This window comes from Hypanus sabinus, chromosome 7 (genome assembly GCF_030144855.1).
Source record: "Hypanus sabinus isolate sHypSab1 chromosome 7, sHypSab1.hap1, whole genome shotgun sequence".
Classification (NCBI taxonomy): domain Eukaryota; kingdom Metazoa; phylum Chordata; class Chondrichthyes; order Myliobatiformes; family Dasyatidae; genus Hypanus; species Hypanus sabinus.
Genome location: NC_082712.1, coordinates 166585789 through 166605934, shown reverse-complemented (window position 1 = coordinate 166605934; position 20146 = coordinate 166585789). Strand labels below are relative to the sequence as shown.

General features: G+C 41.1%; 1 protein-coding gene across 3 annotated transcripts in view; it reads left to right on the top strand.

Annotated features, from left to right (window-relative positions):
• Positions 1–17500, top strand: part of lto1 (LTO1 maturation factor of ABCE1) — a 38825-nt gene extending 21325 nt beyond the window's left edge. The window contains exons 5-6 of one of the 3 annotated variants that reach the window (XR_009513355.1): positions 14231–14320; positions 14427–17500. Coding sequence is in view for 2 of the 3 variants with exons in the window: in XM_059976056.1 (XP_059832039.1) it covers positions 13595–13657 (63 nt within the window). In the remaining variant the exon portion in view is untranslated. Of the gene's footprint in view, positions 1–13594; positions 13741–14230 lie in introns of those variants that run through there. The other 2 variants (XM_059976060.1, XM_059976056.1) reach the window with 2 other exon arrangements.
• The last annotated feature ends 2646 nt before the right edge of the window (positions 17501–20146 follow it).

Below are 20146 nucleotides of genomic sequence, written 5' to 3'. Positions count from 1 at the left end.
CTATATTTTTTTGAAAGCTTGTTGCAGCAAGCAAAATTGTCTGTATAATGCAGTGTTCCAACAAAGAGGGAATGGTTTTCCTTGAAGTCCAGTGTATATAATTTTAGATGGTCAGCTCATCAGAAATATTATTAGTTTTAGGAAGGGACACCTGAGGTCAAAGAAGAATTAAACACTCAGTAGCCACTTTATTAGATACACCTGTATACCTGGTCGTTAAAGCAAATATCTATCAAGTGCCAGCAACTCAATGTATAAAAGCATGTAGACACGTAAGGGTCAGTTGTTGTTGAGATCAAACATCAGAATGGGGAAGAAATGTGTTCTAAGTGACTTTGACTGTGGAATGATTGTTGGTGCCAGACGAGAGCGATTTAAAAAAAACATCCAGTGAGCGGCAGTTCTGAGGGCAAAATGTCTTGTTAATGAGAGAGGTCAGAGGAGAATGTCCAGGTTGGTTCAAACTGGCAGGACTGCGACAGTGACTCAAGTAACCATGTGTTAACAACAGTGATGTGCAGAAGAACATCTCTGAATGCAGAACATGTTGAACCTTGAAATGGTTGGGCTACAGCAGCAGAAAACCACAGACAATCCTCATAGAGGAATTGGAAGTGGAAAGAGTGAGCAGCTTCAAGTTCCTGGGTGTCAAGATCTCTGAGGATCTAACCTGGTGCCAATATATTGATGTAGTCATGAAGAAGGCAAGACAGTGTCTGTACTTTATTAGGAGTTTGAAGAGATTTGGCATGTCAACAAATGCACTCAAAAACTTATATATTTGTACCATGGAGAGCATTCTGACAGGCTGCATCACTGTCTGGTATGGAGGGGCTACTGTACAGGACCGAAAGAAGCTGCAGAAAGTTGTAAGTCTAGTCAGCTCCATCTTGGGTTCTAGCCTACAAAGTACCCAAGACATCTTTAGGGAGCGGTGTCTCAGAAAGGCAGCATCCATTATTAAGGACCTCCAGCACCCAGGGCATGCCCTTTTCTCACTGTTACTATCAGATAGGAGATGCAGAAGCCTGAAGGCACACACTCAGGAACAGCTTCTTCCTCTCTGCCATCTGATTCCTAAATGGACATTGAAGCTTTGGAGACTAACTCATTTAAAAAAAAATATATACAATATTTTTGTTTCAGCACATTTTAAAAAATGTATTGAATATATGTAATTGATTTATTTGTTTATTATATTTTATTTATTTATTATTATTTTTCTCACTCTGCTAGATTATGTATTACAGTGAATTGCTGCTGCTAAGTTAACAAATTTCATGTCACAGGCCAGTAATAATAAACCTGATCCTGATTCTGATCCTAACATACAGAAGTACACTCAATGGCCACTTTATTAGGTACCTCCTGTACCTAATAATGTGGCCATTGACTGTAGTTTGGGTTTTATAGAGACACGCAGTGAGCAACTATAAAACTGCAGCTCCACAAAGGTTCTTCAGAGGATAACTTTTGAAAATAAATTAGCTGTGCTTTATTTTTCTCTGAGTGACAGGTGGAAAAATAGGTTGGAGAATGGCAGAGAAATTAGATATTTAGTGTTTGTATTTCAGAAGAAAGCATCAACATCTCCTTGGAAGTAAGAGAATGTGGTGCTGAAATAAATTAACTGGAGTAAAAAAAAATTAAGAAATTAATTGGGACACAAGAGACTGCAGATGCTGGAATCTGGAGCAATATGCAATCTATTGGTGAAAATTCATACAGAATTGATGGGGAGGGAAATGGATTATGGATCACTCAGTTGCAACATTTAAGAGGCATTTAGATAGATACTTTGGGGGGAAGGGCTTGGACATCCAGTTCAAGTTCAAATGCTGTTTTGTTTGGCAGTATACATGTATGGTTGAATGACAATTGGTCTTGGAGGACTTTCAGCAGAATACAGCCAACTGGGACTAGCAGGAAGGATACTGTAGTTACCATGGACATTGGGTTCAAGTGCCTGTTTCTATACTATATTCCTTTATGAGTCAATGAAATCCTGCACCAGGACTGATTGTTGACTTGAAATGTCAACAAACCTTTCCACCTACAGATGTTGCCTAGCCCACTGAGTTGCAGATTGTAAAATATTATTGGGATTGAAAGGCATTTAATCCCCTGGACCTGATGATGGAGTATCCCAAGGTTTTAAAAAAAGTCAAAATTGAAAAAGTGGGTGCTCTATTGTAAAGATTCTAGAGCAGTTCCTACAGATTAGAAGGTGGTACATATAACCCCATTATTTGAAGAGGAAGAGAGGAAATGGGAACCCATGGATTGGTCAGCCAAACTGTTTGTCTGTCTTCTCCCTCCCTCCCTCCAGCCTGCGCTGCCCAACTACACCCATGTCACAAAGGGCAGCACAGTAGTGTAGTGGTTAGCACTATGCTTTATAGTTGTTAAGATTTGGGTTTATTTTCGTTCATTGTCTGTAAAGAGTTTGTATGTTCTCCCTGTGACCGTGCGGGTTTCCTCCAAAAGCTCAAAGACGTACTGGTTAGTAAGTTAATTGGTCATTGTAAATTATCCCGTGTTAGACTAGGACTAAATTGGGGGTTGCTGGGCGGTGTGGCTCAAAAGGCCAGAATGACCAACTTCACACTATCTCAATAAATAAATACATTATCCTATTAACATGTGTCTCTTTGAAATCTAGCATCAGAGGAAACCCACATGGCACAGGGAGAACATACAAACTCCTTACAGACAGTGGCAGAATTGTACCCTGGTCACTGGCACCGTAGTAACATTATGCTAACTGCTAAGCTACCTTGTCACCCCTTCAGTAATAACGCTTAACATGTCAGGAACAATGCTTAACTCTCATAAAAAGAAAGTGATAAAATTGTTGTAGAAGATAATGATAGGTTTTAACAGAGAGGGCATTGATTTATGAAAAGGAAATCATGTTTGAGAAACTGGTTAGTGATTTGAAAGGACTTTGTATTCGGAGAGACCTAGTTATACTTGTACAAAATAAATCGAAAGGTAGTTTTCCAATAGAGCAAGCAATTAGGATAAAAATTCTGGTCACCCATAAAGGAAGAATGTGGAGGCTTTGGGAAGGGTACAGATGAGGTTTACCAGGATGTTGCCTAGGTTAGAAGGTATGAACTATTAGGAGAGGTGCTGATGAAAGGTTTTGGCCTGTGACATTGACTCTATTCCTCATTAGTGCTCTCCATGGATGCTGCCTGACTTGTGGAGTCCCTGCAACATTTTGTATGTGTTACTTACTGCCCGTTATGCCGTTGGCACTTTAGGCAGCAATCAAATTCCTTTGTCTTCATTGCTGTTTCTGTAACAATTCTTTTTGACCAGTCAGGGTTCTTAGCCCTGACCTGAACCCCCAAGCCTGGAGTACCAGTGGACCACTCTTAGTCTGGCCACTAGCCTTTGACCTTTTTGTCATGGGTGACCCTACCAAGAATCAAAGCACAAAGCCCTGACTCCAGCCAGTATGTCTCTGGGTCATTGAGGCTCCCAAGCTTCTCAACCCTACAACAAGGCTGTGGTCCTCTTGGAGGGTGTGTTACTTTAGAGGATGGAAAAACTCAGGTTTCCCCTGGAGCACTGGAGGCTGACTAGAGATCTGATAGGCGAAGTTCATAACATGATGAGAGGCGTAGGTGAGTAGACAGTGGGGGACTTTTCCCCAAGGTAGAACTATCAAATACAAGTGGTCATGCATTTACAGTGAAGGTTGTGTAGGGAAAGTTTTTTACACAGGGATGCAACTGAATGGTGGAAACAGAGGTGTGGATAAGCAGATACTTTTAGATAGGGTCATGATTATGTCAGAAGAAGGATATTGGTCATCTGCAGAGATTTAGTTTAATGTGGAATTCTATTCAGCACAGGCATTTTGGCCCAAAATGCCTGTTTCTGTCCTGTGTTTTTCTAGGTTCTCTAAGTGCTACATTGGATTTGTTTGAAGGGAACTCGAGTGTAACAGTGCCCAATTATATTGGGCCCATGTGGGACTGCACCTGGAATACCTGCTCTCCGCACCTTAGGAAAGTTTTATTTGCAACAGGAGTGAAAGTGGTTCACCCAAACTGCCTCTCGGAATGACTAGCAGGGCGAGAGGTGCAGGAGGAAGCGGATGTCGTCCCCTATGATTCACATACGCTTACATTTATTTATCACATGTACAGTGAAATGCGTCATTTGTGTTAACAACCAACACGCCAAAGGATGTGCTGGGGGCAGCCCCCAGGCATCAGCACACATTCTGGCACCAACACAACATGCCCACAACATTCAGCAGAGAATTTTCTTATGAACTGACTGAGGTTCCATTCCCTAGATTTTAGCTTTTTAAAGGTACTTTAGATTTATTTATTAATCATATGTACATCAAAACATACAGTGAAATGTGCCGGGTGCGTTAACAAGCAACACAAACTGATGATGTGTTTCTATCACCAACATAGCGTCCCGTCTATGTTCAGCTTAACAACACTTAGCCAACATACAACTAGCAACAACAAAAAAATCAACCTCTTTAACGTGACTCCCACCCATACATGCAGATGGGCTTCCAAACCCAGGACAGGCTCCCTCTGGATTTTTAAAAAAGTGGTTAACTAATAATATGTAACCTGCAGAGTTTGTGCTATTAACCAATACCCCGAGCCTTACTGACACCTTACTGCCCTATTGTCCTGTTTATTATTTTATTGTAATGCTTGCACTGTTTTATGTACTTTATGCAGTCCTGAGTAGGTCTGTAGTCTAGTGTAGTTGTTTTTTTTTTCTCTGTGTTTTTTTAAGTAGTTCAGTCTAGTTTTTATACTGTGTCATGTAACACCATGGTCCTGAAAAACGTTGTCTCATTTTTACTATGTACTGTATATAGCAGTTTTGGTCAAAATGACAATAAAAGTAACTTGACTTGACTTGATGGCTTGATTTCATGTTTATGCTTTTTATACATCTTTGCCAACTTTTTCAGGACTCACGAAGGGTCTCGGTCTGAAACGTTGACTGTTCGTTTCCACGGATGCTGCCCGACCTGCTGAGTTCCTCCAGTGTGTTGTGCATGTTGCTTTGACCCCAGCATCTGCAGAGTGTTTTGTGTTTGCCAGAGTCTACCATGTAACCTGGCAGTTAAAGACCAACATTATTGATATGAATGTAAACTGCTGATCTCTTTCTTACACAACAGTGTAACTAAAGTTTGAAAGCTATACCAAATCACAAAATGCTGGAGGAACTCAGCAGGTATGGCAGCATCTATGGAAATGAATGCACAGTCAATGTTTTGACCCTTTTTCAGGTCTAGAAAGTTAGGGGAAAGATGCCAGAATAAAATGGTGGAGGGAGGGAAAGGAGGATAGCTGGAAGGTAGTACATGAAGCCAGGTGGGTAGGAAAAGTAGGCTGGAGATGAAGGAATCTGATAGGAGAGGAGAGTGGACTGTGGAGAAAACGGGAAGAAGGAGGGGCACCAGCGGGATGTGATGGTAGGTGAGGAGAAGAGGTAAGAGGCCAGAGTGGGAAATACAAAAAGAGAAGGAGGAAAAAGTTATCAGAAGGAAAAATTGGTATTGATATCATGTCATCAGGTTGGAGGCTACCCAAACGGAACCTGAGGTGTTTTATCTCCCAAGCTGGGAGTGGCCTCATCGTGGCAAAAGTAAAGGCCATGGACCGACTTGTTCAATGGGAATGGGAATTAAAATGTTTGGCCACTTGCAAATTTCACTTTTGGTGGGTGGAGCAGAGGTGCTTGTCAAAGCCCCCCTCCCCCCTGCAACTGAGTCTCACCAATGTACAGGAGGCTACATCAGGAGCACAGGCTATAATAAATGACTCCAACAGATATGTAGGTGAAGAGTTGTCTCATCTGGAATGACTGTTTGGGGCTCTGAACGGAGGTAAGGGAGGCGGTGAATGTGCAGTTGTAATATTTCTGTCTCTTGCAGTGATACGTGTCAGGAGGGAGATTAGTGGGGAGGGACAAAAGTTCAAAGGAGTCGTGGAGGGTGTGCTCCCTGTAGAAAGTGGATATGGAGGGGTGGAGAGTACGGATGTGTTTGATGGTAGGATCCTGTTGAAGATGGCGGAGGTTGTGCAATATGATATGCTGGATGTGGATGTCCATGGGTGGTAGGTGAGGGCAGTATCAGTGGTGAAGGGAGAGAAACCCTATTCTTTGCAGGAGGAGGACATCTCTGATGTCCTAGAAAAGAAAGCCTCATCTTGGGAAAAGATCCTGCAGAGATGAAGGAACTGAGAAAAGGGAATAGCATTTTTAAAGGAGAAAACATAGGAGAAGTATAGACAAGATAGCTATGGGAATTGGTGGGTTTATAAAAGATGTCAGTAGACAGTTTGTCTCTAGAGATGGAGATAGATTGTGAAAGGAGAGAGAGGTGTCAGAAATGGAGCAAATGAATTTAAGGATAGTGTGGAATTGGAGGCAAAGTTGACTAGCGGAGCATAGGTGCATAAAGCACCACCAAGGCAGTCACCATTGTAGCATAGCAAGAACTGGGGAGCATTACCAGCCAACAAAAAGACAGGCATAGCTGGGGCCCTTGCAAGTGGCTATGGCTACCCCTTGAGTTTGGAGCCAACAAAAAAGCAGAATCAGAATCTGGTTTAATATCTCTTAGGTGGTGGGGGTCCTTAATGATGGACGTTTCCTTCCTAAGGCACCTCTCCTTGAAGATGTCTTGGATACTAAAGAGGCTAGTACCCTTGATGGGCCTGAATAATTTTACAAGTTTCTGCAACTTACTTCGATCTTGTGCAGTAGCCCCGGATACCAGACAGTGATGCAGCCAGTTAGAATGCTGTCCAGGGTGCATCTGTAGAAGTTTTTGAGTGTTTTAGTTGACAAACCAAATCTCAAACACTGAATGAAACATGGCCACTGCCTTGCCTTCTTTGTAGCTGCATCAATATGTTGCATCCAGGTTAGGTTCTCGGAGATATTGAGACCAGAAAATTGCTCACCCTCTCCATTACTGATCCCTCGATGAGGAATCATTTGTGTCTCCTCGTCTTACCCTTTCTGAAGTCCAGAATTAGCACTTTGGTCTTGCTGATATTAAGTGCAGGGTTGTTGCTGTGACACCACTCAAATAACTGGCATATATTGCTCTTGTATGTCCTTTTGTCACCGTCTGAAATTCTGCCAACAATGATGTATCATCAGCAAATTTATAGATGGCATTTGAGCTGTGCCTAGCCACACAGTCATGGGTGTAGAGAGAGTAGAGCAGTGGGTGAAGTACATATCCCTGTGGTGGGCCAGTGCTGACTGTCAGCGATCCACAGGCAGAGTTGGGCCAACGAAGTATCAGAGTTGTAAAAAATATCTAATTTTATATGAAATGATTTTCAGTTCATTGATGGCAATCAACCCTCAGGCTCCTGAACCAGTGTGAATAACTTCACTCAATTCAACTCTGAACTGATTCCATCACCAGTTTCAAGGACTCTACAACTTATGTTCACGATAGTATTTATTTATTCAATAATTTGTCTATTTTTTTATATTTGCAGACATTGTCTTCTTTTACACAATGGTTACTTTTCATTGACTATTGTATTCCTTTGTTCTACTGTGAATCTCAGAGTTGTACATGGTGACATATACGTACTTGGATAATAAATTTACTTTAAACTTTACTTTGATTTTCTGACTGACGATCTTACTAATAATGTGTTACTACTTACAATAAACATCTGGTCCAAATTTCCTCCCTTTCTTGCTTTTCCTCCACATTCAACCTTCATCGCTTTCCCTTTCTATCTCTATACAATCCTTTTCATCCTTGCATATTTTTCTGCAACTGGTATTTTAGCAGTGTTAAGTGACAGTGTCTTGAGATGAAGCAGATTGTTACAGACTCCCTACTTTAGCACCACTTCCACAGTGTTGTGCCGTGTGTTGGGAACTGACTCAATGCCATGTTCCCATTTGTTTATTGGCAAATGGAGGACAACGAGGGTCAGTATAATGAGATCAACTCAGCGGAAGTAAATCTGCTCTACTGATTTTTTTGGGGGGGCGATGTAATTTGTGAGGGTTGCAGTATAAAGAAAGTGATTATAATGAGGTCTGACTGTATATCAAAGAGTCTTATATCAAAAGTTTCACATCAATATGGAGGGTGTGCAGAGCAGCTGCTGTTTTCTTCTTGTATTCTCTGTTAGAAGTGGAGCATTAATCAAAAGGAAAATTAGGACCAAACACCTCGGAAAAATGATCCTTTTTCAAAGAGCTAGCCCTCACTGGTTTAATGGTTTTAACTTGTGTTGGTTATATATAAACTGGCATCTGGAAAAACACGAAATAATTTAACCCATTCTATTTATCTTTAAATTTAAAAATACTAGATGAAGAAATGCATAGTAAAATTTTGAACCTTTGAACCACATTATTTTAGACTATATTAACATTAATATGTTATTCGTTTTCACGGGAAATAATGAATTTCAGTGTAAAAATCATGCTGTATTTTTTTCAGAGCTATTCTCTTTTCTCTTTTCCATTATATATTATATCCAAAGGCCTGTTATTGGGTCAAAATCTGGGTTATTTTTAATTCTTTTTTAACATTTTGCATCAGCCGTGAACAATGCCAACCAGTGTTTGTGAAGTCAATCAATACGACAATTAAGGGCCATGTCTTTTAAGAGTGCAGTGCAAGGTATTTTCCCATCGACGATTGAGTATTACAGACTGGCATTAATTAAACAAATTGTCGGCTGGCCTCATTAAGAAGACCAGAGCTAGATAAAAGAGCACAAGCTCTTTTCAGGAAAGAGACACATCTTGACAATGGAAGGGCTAGGTTCTGATGCATGTGCCTGCTGTGGCTGTAGAAAGCTGCCGAAACAGGGAAATTAGGGTCACTCAGCTACTTGTTGAAATCGCCTCCTCTCTCAGTTCACTTAATCCTCTTGTCCATGCTTATTCTGAGAATGATAAATACAAAATAAAAGGGTGGCTGACACAAAGCAATGCAAAATCTCAATTCTTAGAAATCTATTTTTATTTTGGATTCTTTAAGGAAAAAAACTATTTGAAGCTGGTACATAGAATCAGAAACAACACAGGAAGCCGTTCATCCTTTGTGCATGTATAGGCTCCTTAAAAGAGTAGTCATGATGGATCCAGCCCAGCTCCTCAGCATTTTGTCAGTAACCTGCCATTTCCTCTTCTTCAACAAACCCTCTACAAAATGTTAAAAAATTATTAATAAGATCTTCTTCCAGCACTTTTGGAGGTTGATATTTCCAGATTCTGACAAATCCCTTGCAGATAAGGTTCATCTGCTGAATATAAGCAAGTGCTTAAAATATATTCTAGATTATACGAAGCCCTCCATTGGTTGAGATCCACCATGGATTTTGCGTCCCAGCTATTTATATGATGCACGAGCCTGTCCGACAGCCAGAGCAGTACAATGTGGAAAGCAAGCTGTTGCCCATGTAGCGGGCTCCCGCTTTCCATGCAGTGGATGATTCCAAAGGAATGCCAGAGACTGATACAGTTTCACACCCGCAGCATTGCAGGATTTGCCAGTCAGTGATGAACTGTCTTTAGGTTGCATACAGTGGTGCTAGGAAGTTTGTGAACCCTGCAGAGTTTTCTGCATAAATATGACCTAAAATGTGATCAGATCTTCACGCAAGCCCTAAAACTAAATAAAGAGGACCCAATTAAAAAAATAACATAAAAATACTATACTTGTTAATTTATTGAGAAAAATTATCCAATATTACATGTATTTGTTGGAAAATGTATGTAAACCCCTACAAGTATGTAAGCCTTCTACAAATGCTATTCGGAGTTCCAATCAATGAGATGAGATTAGGGGCTGTGGATTGTAGAGGTGTCATGCCCTTTTAAAAAAGACGCATTAAGTCAGGTTACTGACAGAGCCTGCTCTTCTCAAGAAAGGTCTGTCTTATGTGCACTGTGCCTCAATCAAAACAACTTTTAGAAGACCTTAGGAGAAGAATTGTATGAAGCTGGAAAAGGCTACAGAGGCATTTCTAAAGACCTGAGCATTTATCAGTCCACAGTAGAGAAATTTTCTACAAATGGAGAAAACTCAGTACTGTTGCTTGTCTCCCTCAGAGTGGACATCTCGCAAAGATCACACCGAGCACAAGGTGCAATACTGAGAGAGCTGAAAAAGAGCCCAAGGGCTACAGCAAAAGACCTGCAGAAATCTTCAGAGCTTGATGAAGTCTCTGTTCATGTGTCCACTGTAAGAAAAACACTGAAAAGAATGGTGTTCATCTAAAGACACCACGGAGGAAACCACTGCTCTCCAAAATAAAAACATTGCTGCACTTCTCAAATTTGCAAAAGACCACCTGGATGTTCTACAATGCTCGTGGAACAGTGTTCTGTGGACAGATGAGACAAACGTGGAATTTTTTGGCAGAAATGTACATTCATATGTTTGGAGGAAAAAGGGCACCGCACACCAACACCAAAACCTCCTCCCATCTGTGAAGCATGGTGGAAGGAGCATCATAGTTGGCAGCTGCCTTGCTGCCTCAAGGTCTGGAGATCCTGCAATTGTTGAGGGAGCCATGAATTCAAAATTGTATCAAGACATTTTACAGGAGAATGTTAGGATAGCAGTCCATCACCTGATGCTTAATAAAAATTGGATAATGCAGCAAGACAATGATCCGAAAAACAAGAGAAATCAACAACAAGATAGTTTAAAAAGAAGAAAATTTGTGTGTTGGGATGGCTGAGTCAAAATTTTGACCTTAATCCTATAGAAATGTGGTAGGACCTGAAGTAAGCCGTTTATGCAAGGAAGCCCACCAAGATCCCAGAGTTGAAGCAGTTTTATAAGGAAAACTGGCCTAAAATTACTCCAAACTGATGTGCAAGACTGATCAACAGTTACTGGAAATGTTTGGTTAAAGTTATTGCTGGAACAAGGGGGTCACACCAGTTGGCAAGCAAAGGTTCACATACTTTTTCCAACAATGTAATATTGTAATATTGGATCATTTTTCTCAATGAATGAAAAAGCGTATTTTTGTGTAATTAATTGTGTTCTCTTTATCTAGTTTTAGGACGTGTGAAGATCTAATCATGTTTTGGCTCATATTTATGCAGGAATAGAGAAAATTCTACAGGATTCACAAACTTCCTAGCACCACTGTATTTTTCAGATTATGAGAGGCAGATAGTGTAGACAGCTGGTGTCCTTTCCAGAATCAGATTTAGTCTCAGACCCTTCATCAGCACTGGAAAGGAAAGGGAAGAACTACAGGAGGAGGGAAGTGAGAGGAAGGAACACAAGCTGGCATGGGATAGGTGGATGAGGTAAGGGGCCGAAGAAGAATAATCTGATCGGGGTGGTTTGTGGATAGTGGAAGAAAGAGAAGGAAGAGGGGAACCAGAGGGAAGTCATGCGCAGGTGAAGAGAAAAGAAGAGTTAAGAGGGTAACCAGACTGAGAAATAGAAAATGAGAGGAGAGAGGATGAAAAATACCAGAAGTTTGAGAAACTGATGTTCATACCATCAGGTTAAAGGCTAGCTAGATGGAATAGGAGGTGTTGCTTCATCATTCTGAGTTTGATCTCATTTGCCACATGTATTGGGTTATGATTGTCACCTTTATCAAGATACAATGAAAGCTTGACTTACATAGTGTTTATACACATCAAATCATTGCACAGTGTATTGATGTAGAACAAGGAAAAGTAATAACAATGCAGAATAAAGTGCAAAAGCTACTGAAAAAGTCCAGTGAAGGTTGTATGGCCAAGAGTCAATCTTGAGTGCCACAGTAGCATAGTGGTTAGCACAATGCTATTTAGGGCATGAGACTTCAGAGTTCGGAGTTCAAATCCGGCATCCTCTGTAAGAGTTTCTATTCTTCCCGTGGAATGCATGGGTTTCCTGCAGGTATTCTGGTCTCCTCCCACAGTCCAAAGACATACCACCTGATAGGTTAAATGGCCATTGTAAGTTGTCCTGTGATTAAGCTAGGGTTAAATCAGTGGATTGCTCATGGTGTGGCTCGAAGAGCCAAAAGGCCTAATCCGCTCTATATCTCCAAGTAAGTAAAATAAAAAATGTAATACATATTGTACAAAAGGTCCAATGAAGAGTGGCAGAGAAGCAGTCCTTGAGCATGATGAAATGTGCTTTCAGGGTTCTGTGTCTTCTGTTCAATTGGAGAGGGTTGAAGAGAGAACGTTGGGGTTGGGTGGTGTCTTTGATTATACTGGCTGCTTTACTGAGGCACTGAGAAGTATTGACAGAGTCCATAGATGGGAGGTTAGTTCCTGTGATGTGCTGAGCTGTGTCCACAACTCTCTGCAGTTTCTTACGGTCACATGTAGAGCAGTTGCCATACCAAGCCATTATGACAGAATGACTTCTATGGTGTACGTATAAGAATTGGTAAGAGTTGACAGGGAAATACTGAATTTCTTTAGCCTCCTGAGGAAGCAAAAACATGTGTTTTCTTGGTTGTGATATTAACGTATTTGAACCAGGACCTTATTCTAGCCCAATGTACCAGGGAGAAGGACCTTGATGAATGTGAGGTCAGCATAGAAAAGACTAATGTGCTGCAGCATGTTGAGGTTAAGACAAAGGCAGAATTAGAGTTTTTGAAGAACATTAGGATAAATAGGTCCCAACATAATGCTGCAGCTATAAAGAAGGCAAAAGTGCGGCTATATTTCATTAAGAGTGGAGGAGATTTGGCATGTTGTCCAAAGCACTCGCAAATTTTTACAGCTGTACTGTGGAGAGCATTCTAACTGGGTGCATCATCCTCTGGTAGTGGGGGGCATAGGATTGCAGTAAACTGCAGAGAGTTGTAAACTTAGTCAGCTGCATCATGGGCACTAACCTCCATGGTATCCAGGACATATTCAAAGAGCGATGCCTCAAAAAGGCGGCATTCATCATTAAGGATCCCCATCACCCAGACTGTCTTGCTCTCATTGCTACCATCAGGGAGGAGGTACAGAAGTGTGAAGGCACACCCCAGCTATTCAGGAACAGCTTCTTCCCCTCTGCCTTCCATTTTCTGAATGGACATTGAACCCATAAACACTAACTCACTGCTTTTTTATTTCTATTTTTGCACTACATATTTAATTTAAATATTTAATATGTATACTTACTGTAATTCACATTTTTTCTAATATTATGTATTACAACATACTGCTGCTGTAAAGGCAACACATTTCTTGACATATGCCAGTGCTATTAAACCTGATTCAGATTCAGAAATGACTAATTTGTTGCAAATGTTGAAGTTAAAACAAAGACAGCGTTGGAACTTTTGAAGAACATTAGGATGGATAAGTCCTGTGGCTGCTCCAGATACATAATAATCTCCCTCAGTAATTACTTATGGGTAAATATATGTTTTAAAACTTCTCCTGTTATGTTAGAACAATCTGTCTGCTGTGAGATGTGAAAATTGAATTACTTCTCTTTTCTGAATTCTTAATTTCACTTAACATCCAAGTGTTTGATTGTTACGGATTACATTGCATATTTAAGGTACAATTATTACATTGTTTGCCCTGTATTGATTCTTTATCATCCCAATCCACTGCACAGAATAACACACATAAAATGCTGGAGGAACTCAGCAAGTCAGGCAGCATCTATGGAGAAGAATAAACATTTGACATTTTTGGACCGAGAACCTTTATGTGGACTTCTCAGAACCCTTCTGCTGTAATTGCTTCAGGCAAAAATATGAACAAAGGAGTAATTTATGCAACAAGAATAGATGTGTTACTGCACAACAAACGCAAAGTGTGTGAAATAGTAGTAGCTATAAAAATTAAGAATTTAAGATTTTCCACCTCTTTTAATATTCTTAGCATTGCATGTTTTGCTCTATCAGCATAATTTGATGAACTTTCCCAGTGTAGGAAACCCCAGCTTCCTTTGCCTTCGGACCTTACCACAAAATCCATTCCCTCTTCCTGTTTTTGAGCCTTTTCTTCCTTCTGGCTGTGTCCACGTTTCGCTCCTTGTGACTGCAATGTCCTGCATAACTCTACTTTTTAAATTTTTTTATTTAATTTTACTGATTTTATTTAGAAACACACCATGGAATAGGCCCTTCCAACCCAACAAGCTGTGCCGCTCAGCAACCCCCCCCCCCCGGGGCCCACCATTTAAGAGGATAATTTACAATGACCAATTAACCTACTAACTGTTGTGTGTTTGGATTATGGGATGAAGCTGGAGCACCTGCAACTGTGAGCACACAGTCACGAGGGGAACATGCAAGCTCCTTAAAGACAGCACCAGAATTGAGCTCCAAATTCTGTCGTAAGTTCCTTAACTCATATGCACTCCAATATTAAACACTCGGTATTTCCATCTCCATAATACTGCCTGTCTGTACCATTTTAACCCTCTGCTATTGCCTCCACAGCTCCAATATTAGCAGATGGCAGCTCCACTGTGTTGTGTAAAAGATACTCATGCACCAGTTGGCCCCGTGGTTGCACAGGAATTGTCAGCTTCAAAGGAAATTGGACCAAGTAATGCAGAAGTCATTTGATTTTGGCTTTAATTTTAGATAATTGATTTCTACAGATTATTAAGTAGCAAAGAACAAAGAAATTTGGGAAGTACAAAAGAGCTGGATGACACCAAGCTGAAGCACAAGGCTCCACTACAAGTGGTATTAGTATTGGTTTAGTATTTTCCCATGTATTAAGATACAGTAAAAAGTTTGCCTTGAATATACTGCTTATATAGATCAAACCAATACACAATACATTGAACTAGAAGAAGATAAAACACTAACAATGCAAAATAAAATGTCAAAGCTACCGAAAAAGTGGAGTGCGGGTAAATTTTTAGAGCAAGATCATAATGAGATATATTGTGGGGCCAAGGGTTGACTTAATCGTACAAGAGGTCGGTTCATGAGTCTGATAACAGTCGGGTAGAAGCTGTCCTTGAGCCTGGAGGTACGTACTTTCAGGCTTTTGTATCTTCTGTCCGATGGCAGATGGGAGAAGAGAGAATATCCAGCAGGGGTGTGGTCTTTATGCTGGATGCTTTACTGAGAGAGTGAGAAGGTGGGAGCCTGTCAAAGTCCAAATCAACATCCCTGTCGCGAGAGGTGGAAACGGGTAAGGCCGACTACACAGTTCTAGTGAAGCTGAATAGGCCAATCCCCTCTATAGTTGATAAAATGGATTACAGAAACATTGATGAACTCTACCATACTATGGACTTTGGATGATGGCTGTCAATGGCCCTCACACATGGACCCAGGAAGAATTATTTATTTATTTGAGCCACACCACCCAGCAATCCACTAATTTAATTCTAGCCTAATCATGACCAATTAACCTACCAACCGGTACACCTTCGTATTGTGGGAGAATACTGGAGCACCCCGAGGAAACCCACGTGGTCACGGAGAATGTATGAACCCTCTACAAGCGGTGGTGGGAATTGAACCCAGGTCACCTGTACTGTAAAGTGTTGTGCTCACTACTACACTACCATGCCACCCTAGGAGAAGAAGTGAAGATGGGAGTGTGTGCGTACAAGATGAAACACTTGACATGGACATTTCCTCTGAAAACTATTAACGCTGTACTGGAAGTTTTGAAAGGAATTACGTGCTGACGTACTTATGTGGATTAAATAAAGCATTTTATCCTGGTGTACTTTAAAGACTCTATGATAAGGCTTTCTCATCAATTTAAACTTGTTCAGTATTCACCTACACTACCAATAATAGATTGAGATACTTGACTCTCCCTCACCTTGGACAGTCCCTCAAGATCAAGATTGATTTGCTTACGCATAATTTACATAGTACAGCATGGAAACAGGTCCTTTGACCCATGATCTTGCACCAAAACTAATTAAATGCCTAACTAAACACTAATCTGTTCTGTCTACACAATATCGATATCCCTCCATTCTCTGAACGTTGATGTGCTCTTAGCCACCACTATTGTATTGGCCTCCATCACCACCCATGCAGGGCATTCCAAGCACCCCATCACTCCTTATACATAAGACTTGCCCTGCACATCTTCTTTGAACTTGCCCCTCTCACCTTAAATGCATGCTGTTTAGTACTGGACATTTTGACTCTAGGACAAAGGTACTGACTGTGTTTTATTCCTTTCATTGTCTTGTAAATGTCTATAAGGTCTTCCCTCAGCCTCTGAAAACAACCCAAGTTTGATTAACCTTTCCTTCTGGCACATGCCCTTTAACCTGGACAGCATCCTGTTAAACGTGGGCTGTTTTTTTTTCATTCTATGAGCACAGAGACTGATCTGCTGAGCAAATCCCATTAACCTGCATTTCACAACTTTTCAGTTGCTATCTTTCATTCTCCCTATAATAGCCCTTACTTCATAGCCTTTGTTTATTTTTTTCTCTCTATTCACTCCTATTAACCCTCACAGTTTATCCACTGGCGGCACGTTACCAGGGATCTTTCTTTCAGCCCATCAGTTCCTCTCCACCTTCTCTGCAAGTTCAGTCTAGTATTCTCCTTATCCCAGCTCCAACAAAGAATCTTTGACCTGAGTCCATAACCGTTTCCCTTTCCATAAGTGCAACCTGAGTGCTTCAAGTTGCTTCATGGCCTCGTCTGGAAACTCCAATAACCAGGAAAAACAGGCTACAGAATGGGGTGGATAGAGGCCAGTCCATCGCAGGCAATCCTCCCCACAATGACTCCATTTACATGCAACACTGCTATAAGAAAACAGCATCCATCAGCAAGGGCCTCAACATCTAGGGCATGCTCTCTTCTTGCCACTACCGTCGTACAGGAGGTATGAAGCCTTAGGTCCCACACCTCCAGGTTCAAGAACAGTTATTACCCTACTGACTCCTCAACCAGCATGCATAACTTCACTCACCATTACTCTGAATTGATTCTACGACCTACAGACTCACTTTCAAGGACTCTTTATAACTCATATTCTTGATGATTTTTTTTTTATTTGCATAGTTTGTATTCTTGGTAGTTTTTCATTTGATAATATATAGTTTTTTTAATAAATTCTATCATATTTCTTTTATTTTCCTGTAATTCCCTGCAAGGAAATGAATCTTAAAGTAGTATACAGTAATAACTCTACAGCTCAGCACTATTTATAAATTTATTATCTTTTGTTGTAATTGCACAGTTCATCTTCTTTTGCGCATTAGTTGTCTTCAATGTGTGTAGTTTTTCATTGGTTCTATTGTGAACATCTGCAGAAGAATGAGTCTTAGGGTAGTGTATGGTATTTACTTTGATAATAAATTCACTTTGAACTTTGAACTGTTTTTAACCAGAATGCAGCTTCATTCAAAATCCACTGGGTGGCAATGCAGAATAAGTCTTTCCAGTGAAGTGGATCTCCAAACGGGATTAGGAATGGAGTGTCAATCTGCTGCCTGGCCTGCTGGTGAAGGTCACATTTCCACTCCTGCAGAAAAAACAGCACTCCCCAGCCCTCCTGCCTGTCTTATCCCCTCACCTTCCCCCAAATTCTCTCAATCTCCTCTGGGGATCTAGTAAATCTTCCCATCATATGAGGCTGAGGTGAAGCTACAATAGTCTTAGGCACCCTAGATTATTTATATTGTTTCAGATAGTATGACCTCCACAGAGCCCTGATCTCAACATTATTGAGGCTGTCTGGAGAGACAGAAGCAAGCGAGACAGTCAAGGTCTGCAGAAGAACTCTGGCAAGTTCTCCAAGATGCTTGGAGTAACACACCAGTGTGATTTCTTATAAAACTACACGGCAGTGTACCCAGGAGATTTGGTGCAAAGGGCAATCACACCAATTAATGATTTGTTTTAGTTTCTTATCTTTTACTGCTCTTTATAGTATTTTTTTTGATATTTTGAATTTTTTCATTTCATTATTTTTGAAAGCATCTTCACTTTACAAATCTTTCTATGTGTGCTTAAAACTTATGCACTGTACTGTTCATGCTACAATCAACTTGCGGTCTAAAAATTCAGCTTGCTTTAAGACTTCTAGTCAAATCTCTAGACCTACCCCTAGCTCTGAGGTAGTTACCCCAGAGTCATCTGAGCCCAGACTCTCATACCTTCACACTCTCCAAATGCACTCTGCCAAATTTGGAGTATTTGGTCCACATCTGAAGTATTGTGAGCAGTTTTGGGCCCTATATCTGAGAAAAGATGTGCTGTCATTGGAGAGGGTCCAGAGGGGGTTCATGTGTTTGATCCCAGAAATGAAAGGCTTAACTTATGAAGCACATTTGATGGTTCAGATCCCATCCTTGCTGGAGTTTAGATAAATAGGGTGTGGGAATCATAGAAACCTATTGAATATTGAAAGGCTTAAACAGAGTGGACATTGAGAGGATATTTCCATGTAACTCTCACTTCAGCTAGCGGCTTAATATAGGGGATGAAGGCCCTTGTCCCCGCCAAACTTTAGAAATATCGTTTGGGTGGATGTGTCCCCTGTTACAAATCAGTAACACGAAGTAACAAACCGTACACAATACGTGATTAAATGATTGAGCTTTATAAATCTTAATTTGACTATATGGTTAGTAAAGAAAACAAAGAAGAAAAAGGGCCCATTCTCATGAAACAAGTCTATTGTGCAATGTTGGAGCTCACTGATAAGGCCGTTCGTCCACCATCGACCTCCTCCGATCGTTGCTGACCTTCAGACCCTCGCTCCAAGTCCACTCCGTCCAGCGGTCTACCAACTCTCTCCAATCGCATCCTCTCTCCCCGGCAAAAGATCTGCGAATTCCTGACTCCCAGACACACAAGAAAGAACAACATCTTGCTCATTGGCCAGCATGCCCCATTATTTCTAGTCATTACCCAAACATTGCTGCTACAGAGAAACCATTACCTCAACAGCGGAACATTACAGAGAAGCCGTTACAGAAGAGGAGGAATTTCTTTAACCTGAGTGGTGGTTTGGTGGAATTTATTGTCACAGATGCTATGGATGCGAAGTCATTGGGTATATTTGAAGCAGAGGTCGATAGGTTCATGATTAGCAAGGTCATCAAAGATTAAAGGGAGAAAGCAGGAGAATAGAAATGAGAGGGATAATAAATCAGCTATGATGGAATGGCAGAGGGGACTGGATGGGCTGAATGGCCTAATTCTGCTCCAACGTCTTAAGGTTTTATGGTCTCCCCAATTAAATACTGATGTAGGATTTTGACCTAAAATGTTGACAATTCCTTTCCACGATACTGCTTGACCTACTGAGTTCCTCATGCAGATTGATTGTTGCTCATCTTACTAATAGTTAGTTTTCTCTCTTTCCCAGCTCTGATGAAGCGTCTTCCATCCAAAGTGTGAACTCTGTTCTTCGTTCCACAGATGCAGTCTGAACTGCTGAGTGCTCCTGGATTTTCTGTTTTTATTTCAGATCCATAAATGCAAGAGATTCTGGAGATGCTTAAAATCTTGAGGAACACCCACAAAGTACTGAAGGAACTCGGCAGGTCAGGCAGCATATTTAGAAATGAATAAACAGCCCATTAGGACCAGAAAAGAAGGGGACAGAAGCCAGAATGAGAAAGTGATGGTATACAAGCTGGCAGGTAGCAGGTAATACCAGGTGAGGGGGAGTGGGGTCAGGGAGGGGTGATGAGGTGAGAAGCTGGGAGGTGATAGGTGGAAGCGGTAAAGGGCTGAAGAAGAAGGAACCTGATAGGAGACGGCGGTGGACCATGGGAGGAAGGGAAGGAAGGATGTGGGCGACCAGAGTGAGGTGATGCAACGAGAAGGTATAGAGCAGTTTCTTAAGAATGCAGGTCTTTTTTATAGAATTTGATATAAATCTAAATATATAGGATTGAGATATCCTGACCCACACTCCAGTTTGGAAGGTGGCGGTAATGCACCTTTAGCATAGTGGTTAGCACAATGCTTTATAGAACCAGTGACCCGGGTTCTTTTCCCACCGCTGTATGTAAGGAGTTCATACATTCTCCCCGTGACTCATGGGTATCCTCCAGGTGCCACGATTTCCTTTCACTGTCCAAGGATGTACCAGTTAGTAGGCTAATTGGTGATTGTAAATTGCCCCGTGATTAGGCTAGGTTTAAATTGGGGGAATTACTGGGTGGCTCAGCTTGAAGGGCTGAAAGAGCCTGTTCCATACT